At 35.6% G+C, this 27,616-nt stretch overlaps 1 protein-coding gene across 1 annotated transcript in view; it reads right to left on the reverse strand.

The window, feature by feature from the left end:
* The window catches only part of THSD7A (thrombospondin type 1 domain containing 7A), a 487,115-nt gene that overhangs the window by 113,568 nt on the left and 345,931 nt on the right, over positions 1-27,616 (reverse strand). Inside the window, exons 7-9 of the mRNA XM_049894144.1 lie at positions 22,430-22,624; positions 11,726-11,960; positions 6,814-6,929 (exon numbers count right to left, since the gene is read on the reverse strand). Of these exons, the coding sequence (XP_049750101.1) occupies positions 6,814-6,929; positions 11,726-11,960; positions 22,430-22,624 (546 nt within the window). The remainder of the gene's footprint in view (positions 1-6,813; positions 6,930-11,725; positions 11,961-22,429; positions 22,625-27,616) is intronic.

Here is a 27,616-nt window from a genome sequence, read left to right on the forward strand (position 1 = left end):
ATGTTAACAAAGAAAAGTAGATGGATACTCACTAAAAAAGGGAGCTGACAAAGTTGCCATTTTACAACCTTCATAGTTTCCTGTATGTATTTATGCCTAATTTATGATATGTGGTTGATGTATATATGTAGTTTCCATTTATGTCCATGTTTTGGCCACCTAGATCATTACTTGTATATAGTAAGTGCTTAATAAATATTTGCTGAACTTACAGACATGTTTACGTTTCACCTTAACTGGATTAAAAAATACTAAACGTTTATCTTCTATTTCTTTGTTATCTGTTCCCTTATAGCAGTAAGTACATGGATACTAAGTCTGTGCATTGAGGATAAATAAAAAAGTAAGTTATTACTTTTTTCACTGGAAGTGGTAAGCTTGGGAAAAATAAAGGCAATCACCTGTAGTGTTTATACTTGAAAATAACCTATCTAGGATAGAAATAGAAAAAAAGCATTATACATTCAGAAAACAATTATGTGATAATGAGACGTTGGTTCAGAGAGCATGTAATCTCTCACAGAGTTAACATGAGTATCATAAGACATTCAAGATAGATTTCACCGGAAAAAAATCACTTGATGGAAGGATTTAAAGGGCAGGCCAAACTATCAAGACATGTAAAAATGAAAATAGGATGAGTGGCAGGCTGGAGCAGCATAGTGATAGCAAATTGAAAGGGAAACGTTTCATGCAAGAAGCAAAATGCAGACGTAGTTTTCAGATCTCTGAGGTAATTCCAGTGTAGTATGTAGTGCTTAAGGGCAAGAGTGTAGAACAGATGACTCTGCAGTATCTGTCCTAGCTCTCAAGGCAATAAATGTAGACAGGAAAAAAAAAGAGCAAATAGAATTTGAGCAACCAAATGCATTAGATCAAAAGTATTGATTTTTTTAAGATTAGAGTTACAAATAATTGATATGCATAAATGATTTCTATTGTTAAAATGCCCTTTGTCAAAATTTATGAAAATTTGAAAAAAAATGAACAAGTGCACTGGTTTGAGGATTAAACTACTCTCTACTCAATGCTGATCTTTATCGCCATTGGTTTTTCAAGACATACCTTGAGAGAGAGCTGAGTAACATTTCAAATAACTCTTTTTATTCTTCCTGGAATCCTAAGCTATTCTTTTCTGTTTTCTATAATACCACAGTGTAATTTTACCTCTTTAAAGTAGTTTTAAAAAGCAGGGTAGCCTTATACATTTTAATAAGCTCCAAATTCTTATAGAATTTAGACTTTACCTGCAGAATTAAATTAAAAAGAACCTCACCATCCCTGTATTAATTTTCTGCTGCTATCATCTCTCCTTGAACACTCAACTTCGTTTAGCATTTTTTTAACTGTGTGCGGAAGCCACTGTAATTTCAACGAAGCTGGCATCATTCCATTTCTTGCCAAATAATGGAAAAAACTAACCTCATGCCATTGCTTAATTTTTCTCACAACAAAAGGCTAGTTTTCTATAACACCATTGTATTCTTGCTCACAGCTGGAGCAGTCTACAGACAAAACAGAAAAGGCTTCACTGGAGCGCAGAGCATCTTGGCACTGTTGTCCTACAGCCACTCCCTCTGTTACCCCCAGTTTTTCTTTATTTTCTCAAATCACAGTTATACTCATTCTTTTAAAGTCTGAGTGCCCAGGTTTAGGGGTTCTGAAAGGCTTTTGCTGTAGAAGACTCAATACAGAGCTACCAAACAGGGAGGACTGATCTCTTGCGCCCAGTGAGATGCTCTGTGCCCAGGCAGACATATCTTCTGCTCTCCGAAAGCCTCTTGTTCCCAATACAGTGGATTCCTGAGTTGCTATTGTTGCACTCCTTGGTCACCACCATTCCAGGAGCTGCAGAAAAGAACAGTCTCCTAATGGCCCCATGGATTTTAATTTATGGCAGTTAACCACCTTCTCCCATTATACCTCACATACCTACAAGTCACCAAAAGAAACTGGACACCCTCTTCCCTCATGTTTGCCACCATCGCTTGGACCCTCAGTCTCACAGTGCTATCTACATGCAGTTCAATTTCTCACTCCTTTCCATTCTCTACCCTTCTACCACTCATGGTCCCTTGTTTCAGTCTCTTGTTGGAGAATTTCCTTCATGTTGTTTACCAGTGGAAGCTCGCTCTGCCCAGCCTTTTATTTCCCAGTCTTTTCTCCCCCCTTTACCTTCAAAAATCTCCAGCTCCTTTGACGTTCCTTACTGCTATTAACTTTACCATCAGATATCCACCTTGTAACAATCATTTATCAACTCTTCATAAATTAATGACTTTAAAAGTCCTTCATGGTGATCTTTTCTACTCCTACCTCTATCACCATTTTTGTGGCTTTGGAATCCACATGGTTAATTAATTCATTCACCATACTGGACACTGAATTACTGCACTCCTCACAGCCAATGATCTTTCCCTGCATCTCACATTAATTACTCACTCTCCTATTTATTCCTTGATGTTATTATTATTATCATCAGTAGCTGCACATTCTCATCTTCAAACATCACTTTCTGACCACACCTGTTAACCTTCCAGTTTATTGGTCCAGTTCTTGTTTTACTAACATTCTGTAATCTCAATGGAGACTGCCAATCCACTTTCCCTATCACTTTTTCACTAGCTATCACCACTTCATGGCCTCATTTCCCTCCGAATCCAATTTATTTATATTTCGTACTCCATTATTATTATAATTAAATCCCTTGCAAACACCTTTCGCTCTCTGTTCCTCTCTTCCTTTCTTGGACTCTCCCAGAAACACTCGAACCCTAATTGAAATCAATTATTTTCCTATACTATGCCTGCAGGAAGGCAGTTAAATACGGCTGGAGAAACACTAGCACCTGACTAAATAGTCACATGATACTGCCTAAAAATTCTACTACATATTACTCGTTTGTCGACGTTTGCCCTCCCCAAAATGGTGTCACACCTTTGTCTCTTCCCTCAAATCCCATACACCTTTCCCCTGATCTTCATGCTCAGTAATTAATCTTTCTTAACACTCATTGACAGATTAAAACAGTTATTTAGATGTTTTGTCTGTCTCACAACACCAGGAAGTAAGTTTCCTGAGAGCAGGAACACTGGTCTCCTTGTTTACTGCTGTATCCCTTATATTTAGCATTGTGCCTGGCATACTGTAGCTACTTAAGAAATCTTTGTTTAATAAAAAAAAAAATGATTAATAAAAAAATGATTACTTAGAATAGTGTATACGATGTTTAATGACACAACAAATCATTTAAAAATAATTTTTAGTAAATTTATCAGTAAATCTCCAATGAATAATACTCAGTTATAAATTTATATTAATAAGTTTGCTTTCATTATGGTCAAAATACTTTTTTCATACTGATACATAATTAATCTCAAAAAAACTGCTTTCAGCATGCCAAATTAAAGCATTTACTAGATACCGAACATACGTAGGATAGAAGTTCCTTTCCTATAAACAAAAACCAAACCCGCTGCCTTTGAGTTGATTCGGACTTATAGCGAGCCTATAGGACAGAGTAGAGCTGCCCGATAGTTTCCAAGGAGCGCCTGGTAGATTCAAACTGCCTGACCTTTTGGTTAGCAGCTGTAGCACTTAACCACTATGCCACCAGGGTTTCCTCCTTTCCTATAGGAGTTTATAATCACTATAGATAAGTATTATCTTGATTAGACCACAGTTCACAAAACATAGAGCACTTTGCCATATATTATCTAATTTGAAGTATGGAACAACTGATAAATGTTATAACCAAAGCTTGGAGAGCTTGTGTCCTACCTTAAGTCCCCTGGTTGCTAAGTGACCCAGGCAGGTCTCCAAAGCAGATATGCTGATTCCACTCACTCCATTACACCATGAAACTCCTTACTCATGCCTACGTTCAAAAACTAAAAATCATCTCCCACTGTATATCCGAGAGAGAGCCCTGGTGGTGCAGTAGTGAAAAGCACTTGGCTGCCAACCAGAAGGTCGGCAGCTCAAGCCCACCTGCTGCTCCACGGAAGAAAGATGTGTCAATCTGCTTCCATAAAGATTTATAGCTTTGGAAGCCCTATGGGGCAGCTCTACTCTGTCCTATAGGGTTACTGTGAGTTGGAATCGACTCAACAACATTGGTTTTTTTTTGTTTTTGTTTTTTGATATATCAGAGTAAGTCCAACTTGTTCTCCTGTGACCTGACTCCACTCTTCTGTCCAACTTCATATCATGACTTTCCTACACACACCCTGGACTCCAATGGACTGGCCCCATACTCTTCTCCAACACATCTTTCTCATGGTCATTAAAGGCTTTTCCTGATGCCTCTGATCTTCATTTGGAATCCATTTACGTGGTCCCTCTTTCAGAAAGATCTCTTCTACCTCTTTTTGATAAGATTTGCTCCCACAATGATTTTTCCCTTCTCCCCACTCCTAGCGCTCCTTCTGTTTTACCATTAATCTTTTTATTGACACACATAAAGCTTCATTATCTGGTCTATTTAGAAAAGTTTTAAATTTTACATCAGATCAAAATCTTCCTTGAAGACAGGGGCTGTATCGTCTCTATAGAACCAGCAATGTGCTAATAAACAAGAATTCAATAAGTATTTATTTTTATATAAATATGCATATTTACATAATATTTGTTATATGTATAAACATTATACATATAATAAACATGTATATTTATTATATAAATATGTATATTTATATAATAAGATATACATTTATATAATAAATAAAATATATATTACATATTACATAAACATAAGATGTGTACTCATTTATTTAATGTATGCATAGCATTCACAACTATTCTCTCATCTATCAGCTAAAATTTTTTAAAAGTGCATCATATGAGTTATCATCGTTTGTCACATAAAATGATTTTTATTTTATAAATTTTGGATCAGAGAAGAATAAATCACTTCTTAATACTATAAAAATCATCAACAGAGATCAAACTGAAAAGCATTTTATTTGATTTTCAGTTATTGTGCTTTTTTTTGAGTAAGTTGCATATATATATATATATTACTTTCCAGAAATATAATGCATAATAAAATCACAAAAGCATTTTCAAAAACATACAGTATAAAATTTGTTGGCTACTGAACTGGTTCTTAATTCCTAGATACATTTCAACATCCCAAGTTATTATCAAAGAGTAAAAAATGAGAGAAATTTACTTGATCCTTCATTTTCACTGCTATCTAAGAATTTAATGGAATCATTTCTATTTTCTTTTTTGAAATACTTCAGACTAAGTCAAGTTTAATTTTAAAGTATCTTATTCAATAAAAGGAAATAGCCAATATAAGGAAAAGCTTAAGGTCTCTCCCACTTTCAAATATTTTACTGAAAAATGATAAAATTGTTAGATTATTAATCACTGGTTACAAATGTAAATGCATATGTTTTGGCATTATTAGTAAATGACCTTATGCAATACTAATACAAAATGTCAAGAATAATATTGGCAAACATATGAATTCCATGTATCAAATAACTTTTTTTCATTGTGATAATCTATAGTGACAAATAAGCAACAATTACTACAGAACAATAACCTATAAAAAAGTACAATTCTATTGCTGACTACGACCAAATCAAGTTATAGCAGGTGTTACTTAGTTCCTAAGAAAATAGAGATAAAAAAAAGAAAATCTGGGGGAAAAGATCAGACTATAATATCGCTTTTTTAGTAAGTTTAATACCATTATTTTTTTTAAAGTTTATGCATGTAGCTGCTTTTCTCTCAAAAGCTCTTTAGATGCCTATAAAAGCATTTTAAAAATTTGTTTAAATTATTGCCCACTTTGTGGTTTAATTTTATTTGATACTCAAGAGTATTTCAAATTAAAAAAGCATAAGGAGCTTACATTTCAACTACATAAAATGATAATCACTCTGTAAAAATAATCCATTATTAAATTTGTAATTGGATATACTAAATTTAGGGAATTAAACAATTTCTTGTCAATTTAATTGTTTCGTTGTTAAACTAGAAGTTGATCCTTAGTTGAATTTTTCTAGTTAGAGTCAAGAAGCCTAAACAAAATAAAAGCATAGAGAATTCAAGAAAAAAATTATCTCTTTGTTGGGAGTGTAAAATAAAAAATAGGACACAGTGTAATCTGCGACATTGAGAGGAGATATGCTCAGTGATTGCATAAGTCATCTGGAGGATGCTGATACCTTTTTCAGCAGCAATGAGAAAGGACCTGGTCCTGAAGAGTATGGAAAGAATTATCAAAGTGTCTGCCATGACACTAAAGGGTCTTTGTGAACAATAAAAGCAAAACCAAACCAAACTGGAAGCAAATCCTTATCTTGCAAATGCCTCATAACATTAATTAAACATTGGCAGAGAAAAAAATTGGCTGTTTTCCTCTTTACTTTATTCCCATCCTTGGAGTCTCATATTTAAATCTGTGATCACCTGGTCCCATGGTTGTTTCTTGTCATTAAGTTGATTGGAAGCCAGGTGTGTATTGATAAGAACAAAATACATTCTTTCTTAATTACATAAGACCACTATTCTTTTACATTTCATGTAAAAACAAATATTACTAGTATTATAAAATCTAGAATCCTTTAATTTTGATCTATATGATAAAGTTCTAAGTCAGCTTTTGGCATAAACGTTATTTGATACTTTAAGGCTATACTATTTTCTAGGGAGACACCAAAGTTATATGGCATTCATGCTAAATCAGAATTACACTCTCGGTGTAAGAATCATGAACATTACAAAGCCAGAAGGACTTGGGGGTCCAAATGAGTGTGTCTTCCTGGTGAATAACCTTCAGAACTTTACAGACCATACCTTCTTTACATGAGGAGGGACACGTTGTCCAGTCACTATAAGGGGTCACGATACAGTCCTTCCTACAAGGAAGCAGACAAGGCCTCACTGTTTCAGGCCTAAGGCTCTCAGGACACCTGAAAAAAGCAAAGGGAAATTACTAGTCCTCCATAGTCAGCCAGAAAACCAGATGATTTAATATTTTGAGAAATTTTATTGCTAAACAGTCACCAATCTGTGTTATTTAATTCCCAGGAGCCTCTCTGGTTTTGACAAGAACTATACATCAATTCTTTCAAACTGGACCTTAAAACAGTTTCTCCCTGCAGTATATACAAATTTAATAATACCAATTATGCTATCTAAAATGAAATATAATAATTATGCCTTACCCCTTTACAATAATCTCTCCAATATAAAATATGTATTTTTAATATGTATAGGAAATTTTGTGGCAATTCAAATGACCAATTTAAGGACCCAATTCTACACCTTTGTGTAACTAAATAGGCTTAATGCCTATTAAAAGTTTCTAGTTATCCTAGACTTTATATTTATAAAATATGTGTAGCATAAAATAAATTTATATGGTGCATGTGTTCAAAAATATTGTATTTATAGCTATGTATTATATGTTCCATAACAAACAAATAAAATTATAATAAATAGCTTTTGCTTTATCGCTCATTTCATTTAGCATCTCTATTCTTATTTTTTGTTCTTTTTGACCCTAGTTTTAATTTATGGGACTTAGAATATTTTTTATATTTTTATAAACTGCAATATCTTTTTTGGAACAAAAAGAATCAGTATAAACTGTTGTTATTGTTGTTAGATTCTGTCAAGTTTTTTTGATTCATAGCAACCCCAAGTGACAGAGTAGAATTGTCCCGTAGGGTTTTCTAGGCTGTAATCTTCACGGAAGCAGATCACCAGGTCTTTCTCCCATGGAGTCACTAGATGGATTCGAACCTCCACCCCTTTGGTTAGCAGCCAAGCAGTTAAATGTTTGTGCCACCAAATAAAAATAAAACATAAATGTTCAACTAAAAAAAAAAAAAAGTGATTAACATAAATTATGATAAAATAGCTAAATTGTTTTCAAAAAGTAACAAGAATATGTTATTTATTGGGATTAGAAGAGTAAATTCAGAATGACAAACCATAAAAGTGTCTTACTTTGTATAAGGTTTGTACTTCCTAGAACATCATTTTCGGAAGTTGATGAATAAAGATCTCAGTGTACTATCTTATTTATTCTATACTTATGATTTTTAGATTTCCCAATTCTTCCCTGCAGCTTCATAATCTGATTCTCCTATTGCTGGTGGGCAAATGTTGGTCATGAACATGCACATAGAGGACGGTTTATATTAGGACAATAGAATACACTAACATAATTCAGATAATTAAGAGTAACTTAATACAGTAAAACCTGTGAAAGCTGGAAACCTGTTTAAGGTGCAAACCTGTCAGAGGAAAAAAAAACTCTAATATTATCCACTAATAGAGACTGATAGAAAAGTGCTAAGACTGCACCCTGTCAAAGGCAGAAAACTTGCAAGACTCGGAAAACAAGGCAGTCCCTTTGAGTTCTGGCTCTCACAGATTTCACTGTATTCTCATTCCTAAGCAGTTCTGCTTCGAGGTCACATACATCCCTGCCAACTAATCTAAGAGGCTGTGACTTAATAAGCCAAACAACCAATGTAACTCTTGCTAGAATAAGTTGATCAATTAGTGGGAAATGGAATCTTAGAAGACTCCACATGGAGGAAGCCAAATTTTTTGTAGGTCGGGATAAACTGTCTTTCATCAAGTAAGTTAATCAGGTTTTTAGAACTGTGCTATGAGTGAAAAAAGCTAATACCACTAATTTCTTTGCCATAATTTCTTTATAGCACTTTATTATTTATCTACATGTTCTATCTCATACATAAACATTAGGCTCTAATCAGTTATATAGATACATACTTTCCTCTCGTTTTAAACCATTAGGGTTTATTTGGAAATGGATTTAAACATATACAGGCTTTAATATTTCAAAAAGAAATAATCTCCTCAATTACCACTGAGGATAAGCTTGGATTTTCCCTAATTACTATGAGCACTCAAGGTCATGGACTACAAAGAAATTTAGATGTGAATTATAGAAGTTAACGTATTGTTACAATTGAAATTATAAATCACTCATAGTTCAATTTAACGTGCATTCTTATCCAGCAAATATTATATGGCAACATCCCACATACAATTCAGCTGATTCTTTTGGAACTATGGAATTATTGGTTAGTAATTATTATTGAAAGCACTCTTTTTCAATAAGGCAATTTTATAACGTTAACCACAGGGGAGCATTACTCAATTGCATGCTCTTCAAATTGCAGCCCTGACTAAATCAATAGAATTTACGATGTTATCATTGGCAACCTTCGAATATTCAGTTTTAGCTTAGAAATGTCCACTGCAAGATACTTGGCTAACTGTGGAGAACAAAATTACTAACAACAAAGCTGTTAAATGAACACACAAGAATAAATTATACAGCCTAGATTACATCCAATAAAACTAATTCAGACTTCTTTGGAGAAGCAATTGGTTCAGTCAACATGCTTCTTTTCTCCTTTATACTGTTTGTATTCAGTGTTTGTGTTTTAAATCAGGAATTGATTTCCCCCCAAATCTTATTCAAGGTCAAATTAAACAGATGTGATAGGAGTTGAAGTTTGTTACTCGGAGGATAGATAAGATCAATAACATTGATTTTACCATTGCACAGTAATCTGTTTTATTAAGAGGAGTTTAAAACAAGGTTTCTATTTGCATTTTTTTGTTTCAAATGCTTGGTATTAAAAAGCATTCATTGGCTTTAACTCACATTTAGGGAGATGGGCAAAAACATTTCTTTTGAACGCTCAGTGTTTGCTTAATTTTTAAGGGCAAAGTGAATTCATTTGATTTAACAAATCTATATATGCATCTAGGTCATTGAATAAAGGCTGCAAAGGTGAAGCAAATTTTTAATGGATTATTGCAGTAGTCCGACATGATGCTTCAGGATACACTTCCTATTGAAGGATTTAATGAAGCTAATCCAGCATGCTCTTTCACACAGAGGCTTGTACTCAGGTACTTGCTTGTTGTCATCCATTACTGGGCAAAATATTTTATAGTTTGTATAATGAATAAAATACCAACATCTACATTTGGAAGGTATTTAATTATAAAACAGGAACATATCTTTCTATGTATCTATCACTATCCACATACATATATAGACAGATATAGGAATAAATATAGATGTGTGTATGCATGGGCATATACCTGCATTGGGGTATGCACATGTGTATACTAAATGCATACGTATATTTCGTAGCTTCTCAGCTCTGTTCACTGACAAGGCTCAGACAGTAATCCTCCATTCTGCTCCACAACAGGTCAGTCATGTTATAATCCCCTGCAGTGAATGTTTCCACCTCTGTGCTTGTCCCAGCAGGACCCAGAATCCTCCAGGACTCAGGACTTCTGCTCCTGTGGCTACCACTACTGAACTTCAATATACTGTACATTAATTTTCAGAGTTAGATTCGTAACAACATTATCATAATTTCTATCAAAATATTGGTTTGGGGCTATCCATTAAGCATGTGGAATATTATCCCAATTTATTCAAATCTCTTACAGCATATACATTTTAATGTTTTCCTAATTGCAAATTATATAAACAAATAGAATATTGGGTAAAATTGGATAGAATATTGGGTAAATATTGGGTAAAAGTCTGTCTCTGGCAAGAAAAAGCAGCTCACAACAGGAATCTTATCTATCCCTCTAGAGGTATTCATACATCAGGTATAATATTATTTCCCTGAAACACTAAGAAGTACCTCAAATTCCTAAGACAAAATAATAACTTCTAACATTTATTGAGTGTTTACATTACTGTTATTGTTTTTATTTAATCCTCTCAACAAACTTTAAAAACTGAGGCCAGAAGAAGTTAAGTAGCATGCTTAAGATCACACACAACCCTTACCTTCTTGGCTAAGTACTTGGAAAATAATAGGCCACATTTATACCTATGAAAAACTGATTGATTTGACATTTCTTGTTATATATGGTTTGAATTTTAAAAGTTTATGTTGTCCAGATTTTGAAAGATAAGTAGGTTCTCTCCCTGAAGAAATATTAATTGAGTTGATTACTTTTAATTAATTTTCTCTAAGTATTGATTAGTCCAGTAATGCTCAGTTACTTGTTTTTGTTTATATTTCTCCTGTAATATGTCAGCTCCCAAGTCCTTTGTCCTTCCCTCTAGCAAACTGTTTGCCTTGCTATTATAGTACTCATAACCACAATGAGAAACTGATAGTTTCTCAACTTACAACATTCATCCTATCCCAAGGCTCTCTCTTGGAAGTAAATGGCTCACTATTTTAACCATTGGAAGATATAATAAGTTTGGCCTCGGTATTTTTTGATATAGTATTTTCTAGGGGAATTGAAAGGCAGATCATAGAAGGCTACTACCCAATTAAACTAGATTGGCAGCCTCCATAGCCTACGGGTACATAGGAGGTTACGGATGACCTACACTGTCAGGACTTCGCATACTGTCATTATTGATCAGTCAGGCCTAGAGCAAGTACTTCTTTCGTGGCCTCACTAGCTTCATAAAAGCAAAAAGTGCTACTATAAAACAGAAAGTAGGTACCATATAAAAAGTTTCCTCCAGAATTTATGGATCCCAGACACAGGACTCTCAGGCTATCGTAACTTCATCAGTGACTGACATTCAAAACAAACACATCTTACTCTTGAAGACAGATATGACAAGCATCAAAATGCTCCATTTCATGAAACAAGTGAAGCCTGAACCAATCCTCTGCACGGCTGACCACAGGATTTACTGTTGTCATTCCAAAGCCCTTACTTTTTGGGTCCCACTTGGCCCACATTGACTCGTACACAAATGACTTTTCTTGTCTGCATGCCGACGGAGCAAGAGGCCTCCCCATTCCAAGCTGTAGTTGTGTTGAAGGATGATACCGAGGTGTCCTCAATGCACTGGCCCCAGGGACCAGTTTGCCAGTGGTACACAGTACAAGGATGCTCATTACAGCTGCGCATCTCCTGTAAAGCACTGCTATTTGGACAGCGAGCTCTACCTACAACAATGAACAAGGGTAGTAGATTAGATATGGTGCCATCAGGAACCCTGCCATTCTCTGTCCCTTGGAATTAACATGGTTAACAATAACAATTATATCTGCTACTTGACCAGCACATAGCATATGACCAGCACACTGCTAGGTAGGCAAATTAATCTGACACATTAATCTTACCATATTTGGCACAGTCTGGCTTAAAATATAAACTATGTGGTATGTGCGATATTTATTTCGGGGGCTATGGAGGACTTCAAAAGGAGCGGTCACTGTTCTCCAGAGAAGCTGAAGAAAGAAATACAAACAAAGCCTATGTGATTTCCAACCAGTGTCTTTTCCAATGTTATAGTCAAATTGAAAGTCTTAATTACAGGTTCTAAAGCGCTACTTATCACATGCACATTTTCATGTATTAGACTCTAGGGTGATTAGAAATGGCATTTTAAAATTGAATGATGCTTTATCTAGTAATGATAATAACATGTTTTTTCAAGTCTAAGATGTACTAAAGAAAGACAAATGGCGGCAAACTATGACACATCAATCCCTTATTAACTCTAATTTTTATTTTATGGTTATTGAAATCACTTTTTAATACTGATTTACATAGTTTTGTTTTTTTTTTTAACATATCACTCTTCTATACACGAAAAGGAAGTATAAGAGGAATGAACTGGTTGAGGTATTTCTAAAACTTCTTCACATTCAGATTCCAAATCTTTCAAAGCGCTTTTTAACTCGCACTCCTGGAAGTCTGTGTTCTCCTGCGTAGTATCATCTTCTGTGGCATCAAGGGTGTTGGTGAAACAGCATTTCGAAAAAACAGCTCCACCGTTGTCTCCAGGACTTTCTTCTAGGATGCTGATAGTCATCTTTAAGTTTGGATGCTGTTGCTTTCTTAATTGTACCAGAAGGTGTCAATTTTCATTTTCCATCCCCAAGTGGTCCTTAGCAGTTTTTTATTTGTTTGTTTGTTTTTGGCAGAAACATCACAGTATTGCAGGAATAACAACCAAGTTTACATGCATAAGCAATGGCAACTATATGATTAACTGCTGCCTGGCCCAGTGGTTTTAAAATGTATCCATTGTAAGATATAATAATTCCAGAGATACATTTTTTCCATCAATGGACTACAGTATGGGAGCTATCATTACGGAACCCTTTTTAAGTTTTTAGCCCCATAATAAGCACTTTATAGGTGTGCCCTCATGTCATGTCCACAACTGTTTTATGAGGTAAACATTATTAAGTGGAGGAACTCATATAGCTTGAATGATGTGACCACTGCAACAACTAGGAAATCATGAAGCCAAGTTTCTTACCACTATACTATTTTATAATGCCAATTATGTAAAAAAAAAAAAAAGCTTATATGGTTAAAAGCAAAGTTTTGGAGGAATACATTGCCTTCCTTATTGACCATTGGATCTACTGGAACATATGCAGCCTCTGGATTTCATTCTCAGGAAAAGAAAATATCTGGCTATTGATATGGAATGACAGAAACCTTGGGTCATCATCATAAAAATCTGTGATAGTAAATGAAGGAAGTATTGAATATAATAAGTAATGAGTTTTAGATATTTGGAAAGCAAATTAAAAAAAAAGTGACCAGTGGCTACAGACCTTAGCTAGCAGGGAAGCTAGCCCAAGGGGTCTGAGATTTGGGCAAGCATCATAAACAAAGCTGGTGGCTACACCCTGTGTTGATCTTTAGATATGGTTTCAGTTATGATTAAAGACATCCCTCTGCACAATAAATAAATTGGGAAGCAGTTTATGTGAGAACTTAACTGCAATTTGGAATCATTTATACAGTGTTGATTGCGGAACCGACATCAGGATAACCTGCATTAAACAGCATTTCAGTAATGTTCCCTGATTCATGAAGGTGAAAACAAACATCTGTCACAGTTCATGCCCTATCCTCTATCACAGAGTTTAGTGGTCCTGACAACACCTGCAATGAAGTTTAGGATTTGAATAGGAATGAATCCTGAAACTTACTAATTGGACTGGGGAGAAGTAAATGAGCCCTCCTAGCACACATTCCCTGAGGCGCTAGATTTATCCAATCTTTTCTCTCAGACGAACGCATGATAATTACAGACATTTTATATATATATATATATATATATATATAATAGATATAGGTAGTAAAAAATATATAGGTAGTAAAAAATATATAGAAATATTAACTGTATTTAATAGTAAAATCATCGATCTACAAAAAATGTGTTTCTTAACATACTTTTACATGTGTGTATCAGTATGCTGTTTAAGTTATGACTTAAAAACTCTGAATTGTTTTTGACATTGGAATTGACTGGCTGGCTTTAGAAAAAGGTGATGACAAAGGAAAAAAAAACTTCTACAACATCAGCATAATGTGTCAAGGGACTGCTAGATAGCTGTTAAGTTTACAGACATAAAGGCTATTTATTTTCTTGCCCAATTCACATTAAAGCCACATCAGCAGTTTTGGTCTGATGTCAGGTTACTTGCACAGATAAGCCCCAACGTGGTCTTAATTATAATAACAATATGGCAGTTTTGAAAGCATGGCTTAGAGTAGTAATCAGTTATTCCAGCATCCTCATGCTGTTTGGGGAATAATCTTATGGTAGAAAAATTTACAGATATAATTTTGAATTTATCCATTAGGAAGATCTAATTCGAGACATCTGGGAATATTTTCCAGTACTGGGGAAATTATAAAAGGCAACCTGTGACAAAACTAGTAATAAATGTGTTAAAGAATACTCTCTTACTTATAAAAATATATGCTTGGTAATTAATACAACTATCTAGATTTCCTATCATTCTATCAAAAGGAAGGGCTTTATAATATGATGACATTTTACAACATGAATAAAATTCTATCCCCGTATAAGAAATACAGCCAGAATGCTCCTTAGAAGCAAGGATGGCGAGACTGCATCTCCCATATTTTGGACATTATCAGGAAGGAGTGTCACATATTTTGGACATGTTATCAGAAGGGATCGATCCCTGGAGAAGGACATCATGTTTGGTAGAGGATCAGTGAAAAAGAGGAAAACCCTTAATGAGATGGATTGGCACAGTGGCTGCAACGATGGGCTCAAGCATAACAAGGATTGTGAGGATGGCGCAGGACCAGGCAGTGTTTTGTTCTGTTGTACATGGGGTCGCTATGAGTAGGAGCTGACTCTACAGTACCTACAACAATAACAACATGCCCATATAGAAATATCAGCTAGTATATGAAACTTTTCTCTCAGATATGAAAAGCTGGCTTTTCCTCTCCATTCCAAGTTTGAACAGGTGAGTATTGAGCACTCGTGTTTCTGGTCCTGGCACTGATTATCTTACAACTTAGATGATAGACTGAAACAACAACAACAAAAAAACCTTCTTCAAAACAATAATTAGATACATACACATTAAGCATTATAAAAAGTTTGTGTGAGATGCTTCAGGGGATACCTAGAAGGGCTTGAAACAGATGATACTACTCTCAAGGATTATACAATCCAGGGGGGAAAGAAGTAGGAGGATAAAACGAGTATACAAAAGGGTATAATTCTAGACAGAATATAATAAATTATATTAAGATAGGTATCTAGTATAATTGGGATTCAAAAGAGGGAGATCGTATTAGTTTTGGGGGGCCAAAAATACCTAAGGCAGAAGAAGGCATCGAGATGAGTTTTTGAGAAGGAAAAGGAGTCTAGGAAAGGAGAGAAAGAAGAGAGCTGTTTATCTACATAGGAGAAAAATTAATAAAAGCAAAAGGTATGCAGGCAGGTATGACCTTGGGAATTAGCCATATCGATTGCAGTCAATTAGAGTGTAACGTTCACATAGGGAATTAACTGGAAACAAGGATAAAGAAGTGGGTTGGGGTTATGCTATGAAGAGGCTATCAGTGTACTGTGAATTACAGTTTTAAGGTGTTTCTAACTTTGCTATTGCAGCCCAAATTCCTTTAGCAGAGACCACAGCTGGGTAAAACACGCATTGGGGAGGGCATGATTTGGGGGAAGTGAATTGGAAGAGCTGCAGAGAACCTCAGGAGATTCGACCGCAGCATACTCCCCCTCCTTCTCCTTTTTTCTTTTTTTTTTTTTTTGCAAGAGGTAGAAGACTTCCCACTGTGGAGCCTGCATAATTTCTGTGTGATGGTCCTGTAGGGGCAGATTGAAATAGAGCTCCCCATTCAAAGTTAATAGTGGAAGAGTGAGGGAATGACAGTATTCACTCAGAAGCCAAAGTTACGGGTGTATATATATATTTACATACAATGGGTCCAGGGCTCTTCAAATCATTCTAGGAAATACACGTGTTCCTCGGCTTTTAGAATTAAAAGCATTTAGCTCGAAAAACTGAACAGCTTAGAAATATTCCCTTCCTCAGTGTTTTGCACTTTTATAAAATTCAATTTTTTTTTTTTGCAGATTACTTATTATTTGAGAAAAAACTGGCATAATTCTATTTCAATTTGCCTCTATTCTCTGCATGTATAAAGCAGGTGTGAAGGCATATTAAAATTTGGCTGACGAAGTTATAACATCAGGTCATTCTGAACTTTGCGAAAATAAATATTCTCTCATTTCTTGTTCTGTTACGGATAATTAACTACATAATGAGAATTAACAGGAGTTGTTATTATATTCAGTGGAAAATATTTTGTAATCATTTCTCCTTTTTAAATCAAGCTCGTTAAGGACGTGTAACAGTTCAAAAAATTGAGAAAGCTAAAAATATAACACCAATTTTTAATTCCAATTTTAAATTTAACCTATTACTATTCCTATAAAAAAAAAGAGTTAAGTATTAAAAGATTGCTTCCTTTTAGAACTTCCTAACATAATTTTATAGATGCTTTTTGGACCAATCTTAAAATTTACATAATACAAGGAAATTTTTTACCTCACGATATCATGTTATTGTTGTTAGGTGCTGTTGAGTTGATTTTGACTCACAGTGACTCCATGTGACAGGGTAGAACTACCCTATAGGGTTTTCTCGACAGTAATCTTTACAGGAGCAGATTGCCAGGTCTTTTTCCTGAGGAGCCACTGGGTGGGTTCAAACCACCAATCTTTCAGTTAGCAATTGGGAGCTTAATTGCTGTACTACCAGGGCTTTTCAAGGTATCATTCAATGTTAAAAAGAGAATTACCAATTTACTTAACCAGAAGAAATCAGAGCTAGAGACTTTATATATTATGTAATTTTGCTTTAGAGTGAAAAGAATTGCTTTTACTTTCTCCACTACATTAACTATCTCCAGCTGCTATTATTTGTGATATGGGTTCCATCAGACAATACTTCAACAAGAGGCATCTTATGGCAATATTTGTGTATTGCCGATAATAAAAAAATTTTTTCATATTATAAAATGTTACTCAAGACTGTGTGAAAAGCATTTATATAAAAATTGTTTTTATTCCATTATTCTTTTTTATGTTTTAATTTTGAACTAACCTCAAAATTACAAAAAAATTAAAAGTACAGTATAAATAATTTTTTCCTCAGGCTATTTAGATGAAGTTGTTAAAATGATGCTCCACTACCCTCAATAGTATGTATTTTCTGTAAACAAGGACATTCTCCAATACATAAACACACACAATAAAAAAAAAAATCAGGAAATTAACCTTGATATATTATTGTCATCTAAGCATCAGGCCTCATTGAAGTTTACTAATTTGTCCAAAATATTTTTTATAGGAAAAGGATCTAGTTGAGAATCAAATGTTGTATTTAGATGTCATGCTTTATTTAGATGTCATGTTTTGTTAGTCTCCTTCAGTCTGGAATACATCCTCATAATTGAGACTCTTGAAGAATACCCAACTGTTATTTTGTAGAATGTTTTTCATTTAGTGTTTGTCTGATGTTTCCTCTTCATTATTGTTATTTGTTGCTGTTGAGTCAGTTCCCCTGGCCACCCCCATGTACCACAAAATGAATTTTGCCTAGTCCTGTGCCATCTTTATCATCGTTGGTATGCTTGAGTCCTTTTTTGTAGCCACTGTGCATTTTGAGTACCTTCCAATCTAGGGGTCTCATTTTGCAGCACTATATTGGACAATATTGGACAATATTCTGTTGTGATTTATAGGGCTTTCATTGACTAATTTTTGGAAGTAGATAGCCAGGTCTTCCTAATCTGTCTTAATCTGAAAGCTCTGCTGAAGCCTGTCCACTATAGGTAACTCTGCTGGTACTGGAAATACTGGTGACATAGCTTCAAGCATCATAGTAACACACGAGATACCACAGAACAAAAAACTGACAGATGATGGTGGTTCTCTGGATTAGATTCTGTATCTGCATCTTTGAAAAGAAAATCATCAGAAATAACGTCATGTTTTCACTGCATCACATCAAGGACACATGATTCTGATTTGCTCCATTACTGGTGATGCTAACTTTGATCACTGGATAAAGGTGGTGTCTATCATACTTCTTCATTAGGGAGACACTTGAGACTATGTAGATATTCTTCATCAAACGTTCAAGTTATTCATTCATTTATTTGTATCAATATGGATCCATGGTTTCCCATTTTATTTAATGGATTATGATTTGTTGCTTTTGTTATTTGTTTTGGTATTCTGCTTGTCCCATATACCACCGGTAGGAGACCCTTCTATAGCCTTTTGACATGTCTTCTTCTCCCTTACTTTCTGGCACATGATCCTCTGCACACTTCTTATATTTTTCTTTTTTCAGTCCTCTGCAATCAGCCTTTTCTCCAAGGATCCATGGTTCTTTTTATTGGAAATATATATATATATATATCCTGGTGGCATAGCAGCTAAGCACTATGGCTGTTAACTACAAGGTCGTCAGTTTCAATCCACCAGGCACTCCCTTGGAAACTCTACAGGGCAGTTCTACTCTTTCCTATAGGGTTGCTATGAGTCGGAATCGACAGCAACGGGTTTTTTTTTTTTTTTTTTTATATATGCACATATACGCATTATGCACATACACAAATACACAATGCATACACACTAAAATGACTCAGTAAATCAAGGGTAAGACCAAAAGCCATTTCTCTTCTCACAGTAGGATTATTTTCCTATTCCTTTGAAGTTAGACATGGTTATGTGGCTTTCTTTAACAATAAAACGACATAAATCACTTCTGGATATAAGAACTTCATCGACTTTGCTTTACTCTCCAACTACCTTCTTCTTCTGGCAGGGGGATTGTGGAAGCAGTTGTTGTTATAGAGTTTACACAATGCAGAGCCATTTCATGGAGGACAGACTGCCCTGGGGAGTTACCTAAATCTGTAGCAAAACTTCCTATAAGGAATAAATAAATCTTTTTCTTTTAAGTTACTGAACTTCCAGGCAGTTTCTTACTGCAGCACAACCTAGTCGATCCTTACTAATACAAACCAAAAAACCTATTGCCATCTAGTTGACTTTGACTCGTAATTTGACTCATAGCAACCCTATAGGACAGAGTAGAACTGTTCCACAGGGTTTCCAATGAGTGGCTGGTGGATTCGCAATGCCGATCTTTTGGCTGGCAGCCAAGCTCTTAACCCCTGCACCACCAGGCCTCCTTACTAATACAAGAGGTGTTATCTGATTGTCAGGGATTAAATTATGTCCCCCCAAAAATGTGTGTATCAATTTGGCTAGGCCGTGATTCCCAGTATTGTGTGGTTGTTCTCCATTTTGTGATTCTAATTTTATGTTGAGAGGATTAGGGTGGGATTGTAACACCACCCTTACCCAGGTCATCTCCCTGATCCAAAGTAAAGGGAGTTTCCCTGGAGGGTATGGCCTGCACCACTTTTTTATCTCTCAAGAGAAAAAAGGAAAGGGAAGCAAGCAGAGAGTTGGGGACCTCATACCACCAAGAAAACAGCACCAGGAACAGAGCACGCCCTTTGGACCCGGTGTCCCTATGCCTAAGAAGCTCCTTGACCAGGGGAAGATTGAGGACAAGGACCTTTCTCCAGAGCTACCAGAGAGAGAAAGCCTGCCCCTGGAGCCGACACTCTGAATTTAGACTTTTAGCCTACTGTACTGTGAGGAAATAAATTTCCCTCTGTTAAAGCCATCCACTTGTGATATTTCTGTTATAGCAGCACTAAATGACTAAGACACTGATCTATAGCATAATGTTTAATGGTGAGGTTCTGACTGAGATAAACAAAAGTATAAGTTTTAGCACTTATTTTGTAAATCCAAATAAATACTTTGCACATGAACTTGCCCTGTACGTTATTTCACCAGATACTAGTGTTCTTTCATGTCTAAGCATTCAACATATAATTTTCCTAAACTGGTCTTTCCCTTTAAGATTATCACAATGAATTTCTGTACGTAAAAATTAAGAACATTTACGAAACATACTAAACAAATTCTTGGGAAATACTAGAAAGACCTGCTTTTATGTGGAATTGCCAGGAAAACATGTTTTAAATCTTCCTGCAAATACAGTTCCAAATTATTTTAAAAATTGCTCAGAATTAGCTAAGACCTATTTTGAGGAAGGGAAGATGTGTTTTAGGGCCCAGTAAATAATAGGTATTAAGTAAATACTCTTTGAATGGTAAATTCTCTATCAAACATTTCATATAATTAAACCATTTTGTGTAAATGTTATTAACAGAGATAAATAGCAGCAGATTCACCATTGACACAGTGTCCACCATGGTTTCCATTTAGAATTATGTTTTGAATTCTATGCTTTTATGATTACTATATAAATACCTATAATTTTCCATCAAGAATTGCTTATAATGCAGCTACTAGACTTAATTAAAAATTACTGAAGTCCTACCCTTTCAAACTAAGTGCATGATGCATATCAAAGAGTAATCATAAATGTCTGCCTTTAAAACATTTCATGACCTTTCAGTGTGAAGCATCATGTCTATTGAAATAATGATCTGGTGAGTTCTGCAAGCATGGCAAAATCCATCATGTGACTCAGAGGGTGAAGAGTCGCTCATTACTAGTCACACAGCAAGTGTCTGCAGAGAAGAATGGATTTACAGGAAGCAGGGTGACCACAGATCTAATTTTAATGAAGCCCGTGACATAATCTGAGCTGATAGAGTTTGACGTCTGAACATCATCTGTACAAGGTTAGAAGTACTGTTTGACAATATAAGTAATATAACTTTCTCTCTAAAGGAGTCCATTTTTTTCTATTAGGTATGTTCAACAGATATACTTTTTTTTTTTTGAAGCAAGGAATTAAGTTTATATTAAGGTGAGAAGAAAAAAGTTGCTGGATATAATGAAAACTCTAAATTTTTGCATACATTGTCATTTTTTAATATGTAAAATTTATCACTCATATCTTAGGGCCAGGTAATTATATTTTTTGCGTCCATATTACATACACAGATAGCAAGTCTTATTAAATAAGAACACTATCAGAGTCTACTGCTAAAACATTTCAGAAAGAGAAAAATACAAAAGGCATAAGAAAGCCCATAAAACCCTAATAACTGAAGTTGGTAATGTGGGGGGGACATACAGACACATACTATAAATACAAATCATTATTTATCAGAACTAAATGTGAATAATGAGAAGGGCCCATTTAGCTTGATAATATTAAAATAACATACGGCAATTTTCCTGAGAAAGAACATGCCTTAATGTGACAGAACTTGATTTGCTTCTGTGCTTCCCTTACTCCTATGTTATTTTCCAGAATGACAAGATTAAGTATAACATTATATCATCCAGTCACACAGAGGCCAAATTAGCATTTGGATATAAGCTTGAGAGACAATTACCAAGAGCCGTGTATTTCTCAATAAAGCTTGCACAAGTGAGGTATGAGTATGTGACAAAGCATGCTTTGTTCACCCAATAGCATGAAGTGATTTAGGAACAACATATTTTAAAAATGAACACAATATGCATATGAGGATTCTGTACCTCAGAGTCTATATATGCTGAGAGACCTGAATGGTAGAAAATCCACATAATTTTCGGTGAGGCAGTAAACATACTGGTGTCCTGTCAGTTTACTTCATTTTACTTAACTTTATATGCTAATTTATGAGGAGAGAGAACATGATTTCAAAAGAGAAAAATGACTACTGAAATACAGAGAAAACAATGAAACTTGGCATCTAGAATTTCGGGGGCCATTTTCAGACCTTTTAGCAGGTTTACCATCTTAGAGTGGAAAGAACTTGAATCATTAAGAGGGTAAAAAATAAAAGAAAACCAAACAACAAAGTGAGTTCACTTTCAAAAGCATTTCTTCTTTTTCTGAAAGGTTCATCCAGTTTCAAGATTAATTTTGGGAAGAGAACTGATCTGCTTAATACCTCAAGAGATAGCAAATCCTCTTGCGTTGCTGGGCTTTTGGTAGTTGGTTTTCAAAAAATGTTATCTCATCCAGGCTACACAAAGAAAATGAACACCACTTCCGAGAAAAGAAAAAAAAACTCAAGTCCCTTCTGAAGCTGGTGACCTTACCTTCTTCACCTGCATAGGCCAAAATGGACCGTGCTCGTATCTGTTTCCCTTCGGTGGTTTTCCCTGAGCAGGTGTGTGAGCAGGAGGACCAAGAAGACCACATGCTGAGCACACAGTCCTTCGGGCATGGGGCATCACAGGCAACAGGGATAGGGAAGATGGCATCTCTGCACAGCTGTCTGTCAACTCCTTCTCCTGGGAAAGAGACGGGCACCAACAGTCTATCATTGTTAAATCATTGTAGAATGAGCAATTGAAACCAGATGGGGACCCAGATAAATTAAATTATATCCCCCTTGGTCTTAGTTAAAAAGAAAGCCAATGTATTCGTTACCGAGACAGATACTGCATAGAGCTAGATATTAGAACACCAGGAACTTGTGTTTGTGTGTGCGTATCTCTTCAAATGAGATTTTCATTATCAGAGGCAAAGATGTGAATCAGGTATAAAACTAACAGTATTTTTATGCTGCAGATACATGTCCATTACGTGGTTTTTATACTTATTAGACTTGAAATAAAGAACACTGATGAAATATGTTCCCCTGTTTACTAGAAACAAGCCATCGCTGACAAATAATAAATATATCCATAGCATGTGTCACATGTTTTCATGACCCAACTCCTTGGTATCTCTTTCACAAACTCTCTTGTGTCTCCCAAGGAATTTATTTTTATACGACTGGCAATCTTTTTCTTTCGTAAAAAATTGAGATTGTTTGTTGCAGATTGCCAAGAAATGTAAATGATGGCATAGCAATATCAAACTACTACTGTTCATTGTGGTCACACTGGGAGAGGGAGAGAACAAAGACAAGGCAAACAAATGAGAGAAGCAAGATGGTGTCACTCCAGGGCTTAAAAAGATAAAGACTATTGCTCTAAAGATAAAGACTAGATTTCCTAAAAGTTTACATCACCTCAAATGACCTGGCTCTTGTTTCCCTTTTTAGCCTCATCTCACTTCACTCCCTCTCTTTGCCCTGGAAGTTTTTGTCACGTGGAACAGGTCTCATTTCTTTTATCCGTGCTAAGCTCTTTCCCTTATGAGTCTTTAAAGCTCTTTCCCTTATGAGTCTTTAGTTCCTATGTTGTTCTCCTGCTTGGGGCTCCTGGCTCCCAGTACATACACTTTTCTTTAGTCTAGTTAATCCTGCCTTTTCTTGCATTCTCAGTTTAGAAAAATTTTCCATGGGAAGTGTTTCCTGATATCACCATCCCGAGCCTTCTGCTCCACATATGGGTTTCATAAAAAAAAAAACAAAAAAAAACCCAGTGCCGTCGAGTCGATTCCGACTCATAGCGACCCTATAGGACAGAGCAGAACTGTCCCATAGAGTTTCCAAGGAGGGCCTGGCAGATTCAAACTGCCAACCTTTTGGTTAGCAGCCGTAGCACTTAACCACTACACCACCAGGGTTTCCTAGCACCCGTATTTCTCCCATAGGCATTTGCTTGTTTGCTTCTAACCCCATTAAACTCCAAGCTTTGGACCTTTCTTATTCATAATTGTATTCTCAATGTCTAGCAGAGAGATTTGCAAAAAATTGACATTCCTCTAGTATTTATTGAATGAATGAATGAATGAATGAATGAGATATACAAAAGGCCAAAAAAAAAAGAAAAATGTCAAAGATAACCAAAAGGATTAAAAATAAACGAGCAAAAGGGAGTATGATGAAAAATCCGAACTCTGTAGCTTAGTTGGTTAAGTAGGGTGCTAACGAGGCCAAGGAACAACACACAAACGAGCAAAAATTAACGTGTCATTTTGTTACAGGATATACCCACAATGCTGGATGAATATATCAGAAATGTGTGCCTCAGGACACCATGCGTTCAGATGAGAAGGAATGAATGGCCATGCCCTTCCTCACTGCTACTGGATAAGCAGCTCAAAGCTGTTTATCTCCGATGCAGGCTTTGGAGCATTATTTTAATGCACGGTCCTTTATTCATATAGTTGAAAAACAAGACAGAAAATCAGAAATCAATTGGAAATGTTCTAACACGTTAATAGCTATTAGCTTGCAAGGCCTTACATCATTTGACAAAATCAGAAGTCAATTGGAATGCACTTATATATTAATAGCCATGTTAATAGCCACTAGTTTGCAAGGCCTTAAATTATTAGACTTCCTCACCGATAAGTAATGAAGGCTCATTAAAATTACAATTGCATTATCATTATACCATTCATTCTTCTTTAGTTACTCTGAAATTTCTATGGGATGTCCTTTAAATTCTGTTTTTATCGGCTTTAGGTTTTGGCTCATATCCCAATAAAACTGTACAATAGATATAGAGATAGTAGATACATGGATAGGTACGTAGAATAAAAACATCATTACAGTGCAAGAGAGTTAATATTTTTCCTGCTAACTTGCAAGTGGGGCTTGCATATGTCTTATTTTCTTCACTGCTTTTTTTAAAATTGTACCATCTATCCTCTCTCATTTATGTTTCCAATGTTCTGTGAAAAGCGAGGCAAGTTGAGGATACAGTCTAGAGTCAACCAAGAGTTACAGTTTTATGCCTTCTCTAGTGGTTACTCAATCATTTCTACTTAGAAAATTTTAATTCATTCTGCAGTAATTGAGAGTTTGTTACACACATACTATTAGATTACTTTGCATGGCATAATGGTGTATTTCTGATTGTTGTAGTGTTTACATAAGGAATTTACAACATTAACCTTCTTTGCTTTTTGAGTGATTCTTTGTTTCTACTTGTCTCCCACACCTTATTTAGCTCTTTTCCATTGTGCTGTTCTGCTTAGCCCACCATCTTTTTTTTTTTTTTCCTGAAGGCACATTACCTCCACCCACGGAGAATACCCTAGCCCTCTGAGATGCCAGTAAGACCCACCTCAGATACAACCTTTCCACTAAGTTTTCCCTGATGTTTTCAGCCCTTCCTGTATTCTCCCCATGCCTGTTCTTGTCTGCTGACCTCTCCGATCTCAGGGCCATCGCTCCCTTCCATTTACATTACAGCATTATGTCCTAACCACAATGTTTTGTTTTCTTTTCCTTTTCCTCTCTTAAACCAAGCCCATTGTTGCCTCAGAGCCTTTCCAGTTTTTTTTTTTTTTTTTTTTCTTCACACGAAACTTCCAGATCGTTACGTGGCAAACTGCTTCTCAACATTCAGGTCTCTGTTCGATTGGCTCCTCCCTAGAAAAGCCTTCATTGACCATCTACACACTCTCAGAGTAATTTCGTTTTATTTTCTTCATAGTTTTAATCACATCCAGAAACTATTTTTATTGATTGTCTGTTTACACATCCATCTTGCCTGTCCCTACCACTGGACTAAAAGCCCAAAGAGGGCATGATCCTTATCTGTCTTATTCATTACTTTATACCCAGTATCTAGAAAGTATCTGATAGAATAGACACTAAAGAATATCTTGTTACATGAGTAGATTAATTGATTAATTTTAAGCTGTTGTGCCAGGAAACGGAGTGTTGGACTAGATAAATATGGATCTAAGTCCAGTATTTCTTAAATTGCCATGTACTGTATTCAAATTCTCCAGGAACTTGCTAAAGTGTAGCCAGTAGGCAGGCAGCATATCACCTTGAATTTTCTGGAAATACAGCTTCCCGTATTCCACATATTGAATCAGAATTTGTATTTTAAAAAGATCCCAGGTGATTCATATGCTTATAAAATCCAACAAACGTTTCTCGAGGATTTTTCTGCCTTTGTTAGCTTGTGGCTCGGTGAGAATCAGGGGCAGCTGTACAAAAAAAATTCATCTGTATCTTATACATAATGTCATTCCCTTTTCTGTGGAACTTCCTTTTATACTTTACACAGAGTATATGTGATAAAAACATTCATTCAATGAATAGTTAGTGACTGCCCATCTTGTGTCAAGCACTGCGTGATATGAATATTATATACCTCATCTCATCTAATTCCCACAACAACATTCTGACCAAAACCTGTTGCTGTTGAGTTGATTCCCATTCATGGCAACTCTATAGGACAGAATAGAACTGGCCCGCAGGGTTTTCAAGGAGCCGCTGGTGGATTCGGACAGCTGACGTTTGGTTAGCACCCAATCTCTTAACCAATGTGCCACCAGGGTTCCAACCTTCTGACATAAGTATTAATATCTATTTTTTACTTACAAAGGACATTGAGACATAGTTTGTAAATGGTCTCAAATAGCAGATTTTGACTAAATGAGCAGAGTTTTGAATTGAGACCTAACCAATTTCTCAATCTACCTTCTAACTGATACAGTCATAGGGAGAACTGAATATGCCCAGACAGTTAATAATGAGTTAGCTTTTGTCTACAAAGAAGTCAGGAAACAGGCACTGTGATGCATCGTGCTAGCCACATAGTGCCTCAAATACAAAGAGTGTGCATTGTTGACATGGCCACAGTCACATATTTAGCTTGTATCTATTGAGAAAACAGCAATGGATCTGTGAGAATATGGGATTATTCAGATATTTGACTTTGCTTTCAATGAATGCTTTAATTAACTTAGTTAATTGGCCACAAACTGGAGCTCTTAGGAACTGTGTACTTTTTAAGCTAAATTCCTGGCATTCCAGAAACAAGTCATTAGAGGAAGAAGAAAATGCTGGACCTATGGCTACCAATGACAACTCCATAATTTGTTATCTCCAGCTACCTCCTGAAGCTGTGGCTTTAATCTTATTTTCTTATATAAGTAGCGACCCCGGAAATAAAGTCTTTACTAATAAAAGCAGCAGAAAGTAATTTCATACCTCTTTCTCACATTAAAACTTGTTTTTGATTGATAAATGATATTATTTTGCTTAGATAAGAATTGTCTTGCATGACATTACTTCAGAGAATTGCCGTTGTTGCTGTTGCCATCTAGTCGATTCTGATTCATAACGACACTATAGGACAGAGTAGAACTGCCCCATAGGGTTTTCAAGGAGCTGCTAGTGGATTTGAACTGCCAGTCTTTTGCTTAGCAGCTGTAGATCTTAACCACTGCACCACCAGGGTTATGCCTCAGAAAATAGGCAGCAGTAAATTCACGAACATGCAAAGACCCAAATATTAGGGTAATTTATACTCTTTTCATGTAGAGAAATGTATTACTATTATTGGAATATTGAGAATTTTTCCTGCTTGTTGTTGAGAGTCCCTTTCAACTCATAGAGACTCCATGTGATGGAGTAGAGCCGC

This window comes from Elephas maximus, chromosome 8, assembly GCF_024166365.1.
Source record: "Elephas maximus indicus isolate mEleMax1 chromosome 8, mEleMax1 primary haplotype, whole genome shotgun sequence".
NCBI lineage: Eukaryota > Metazoa > Chordata > Mammalia > Proboscidea > Elephantidae > Elephas > Elephas maximus.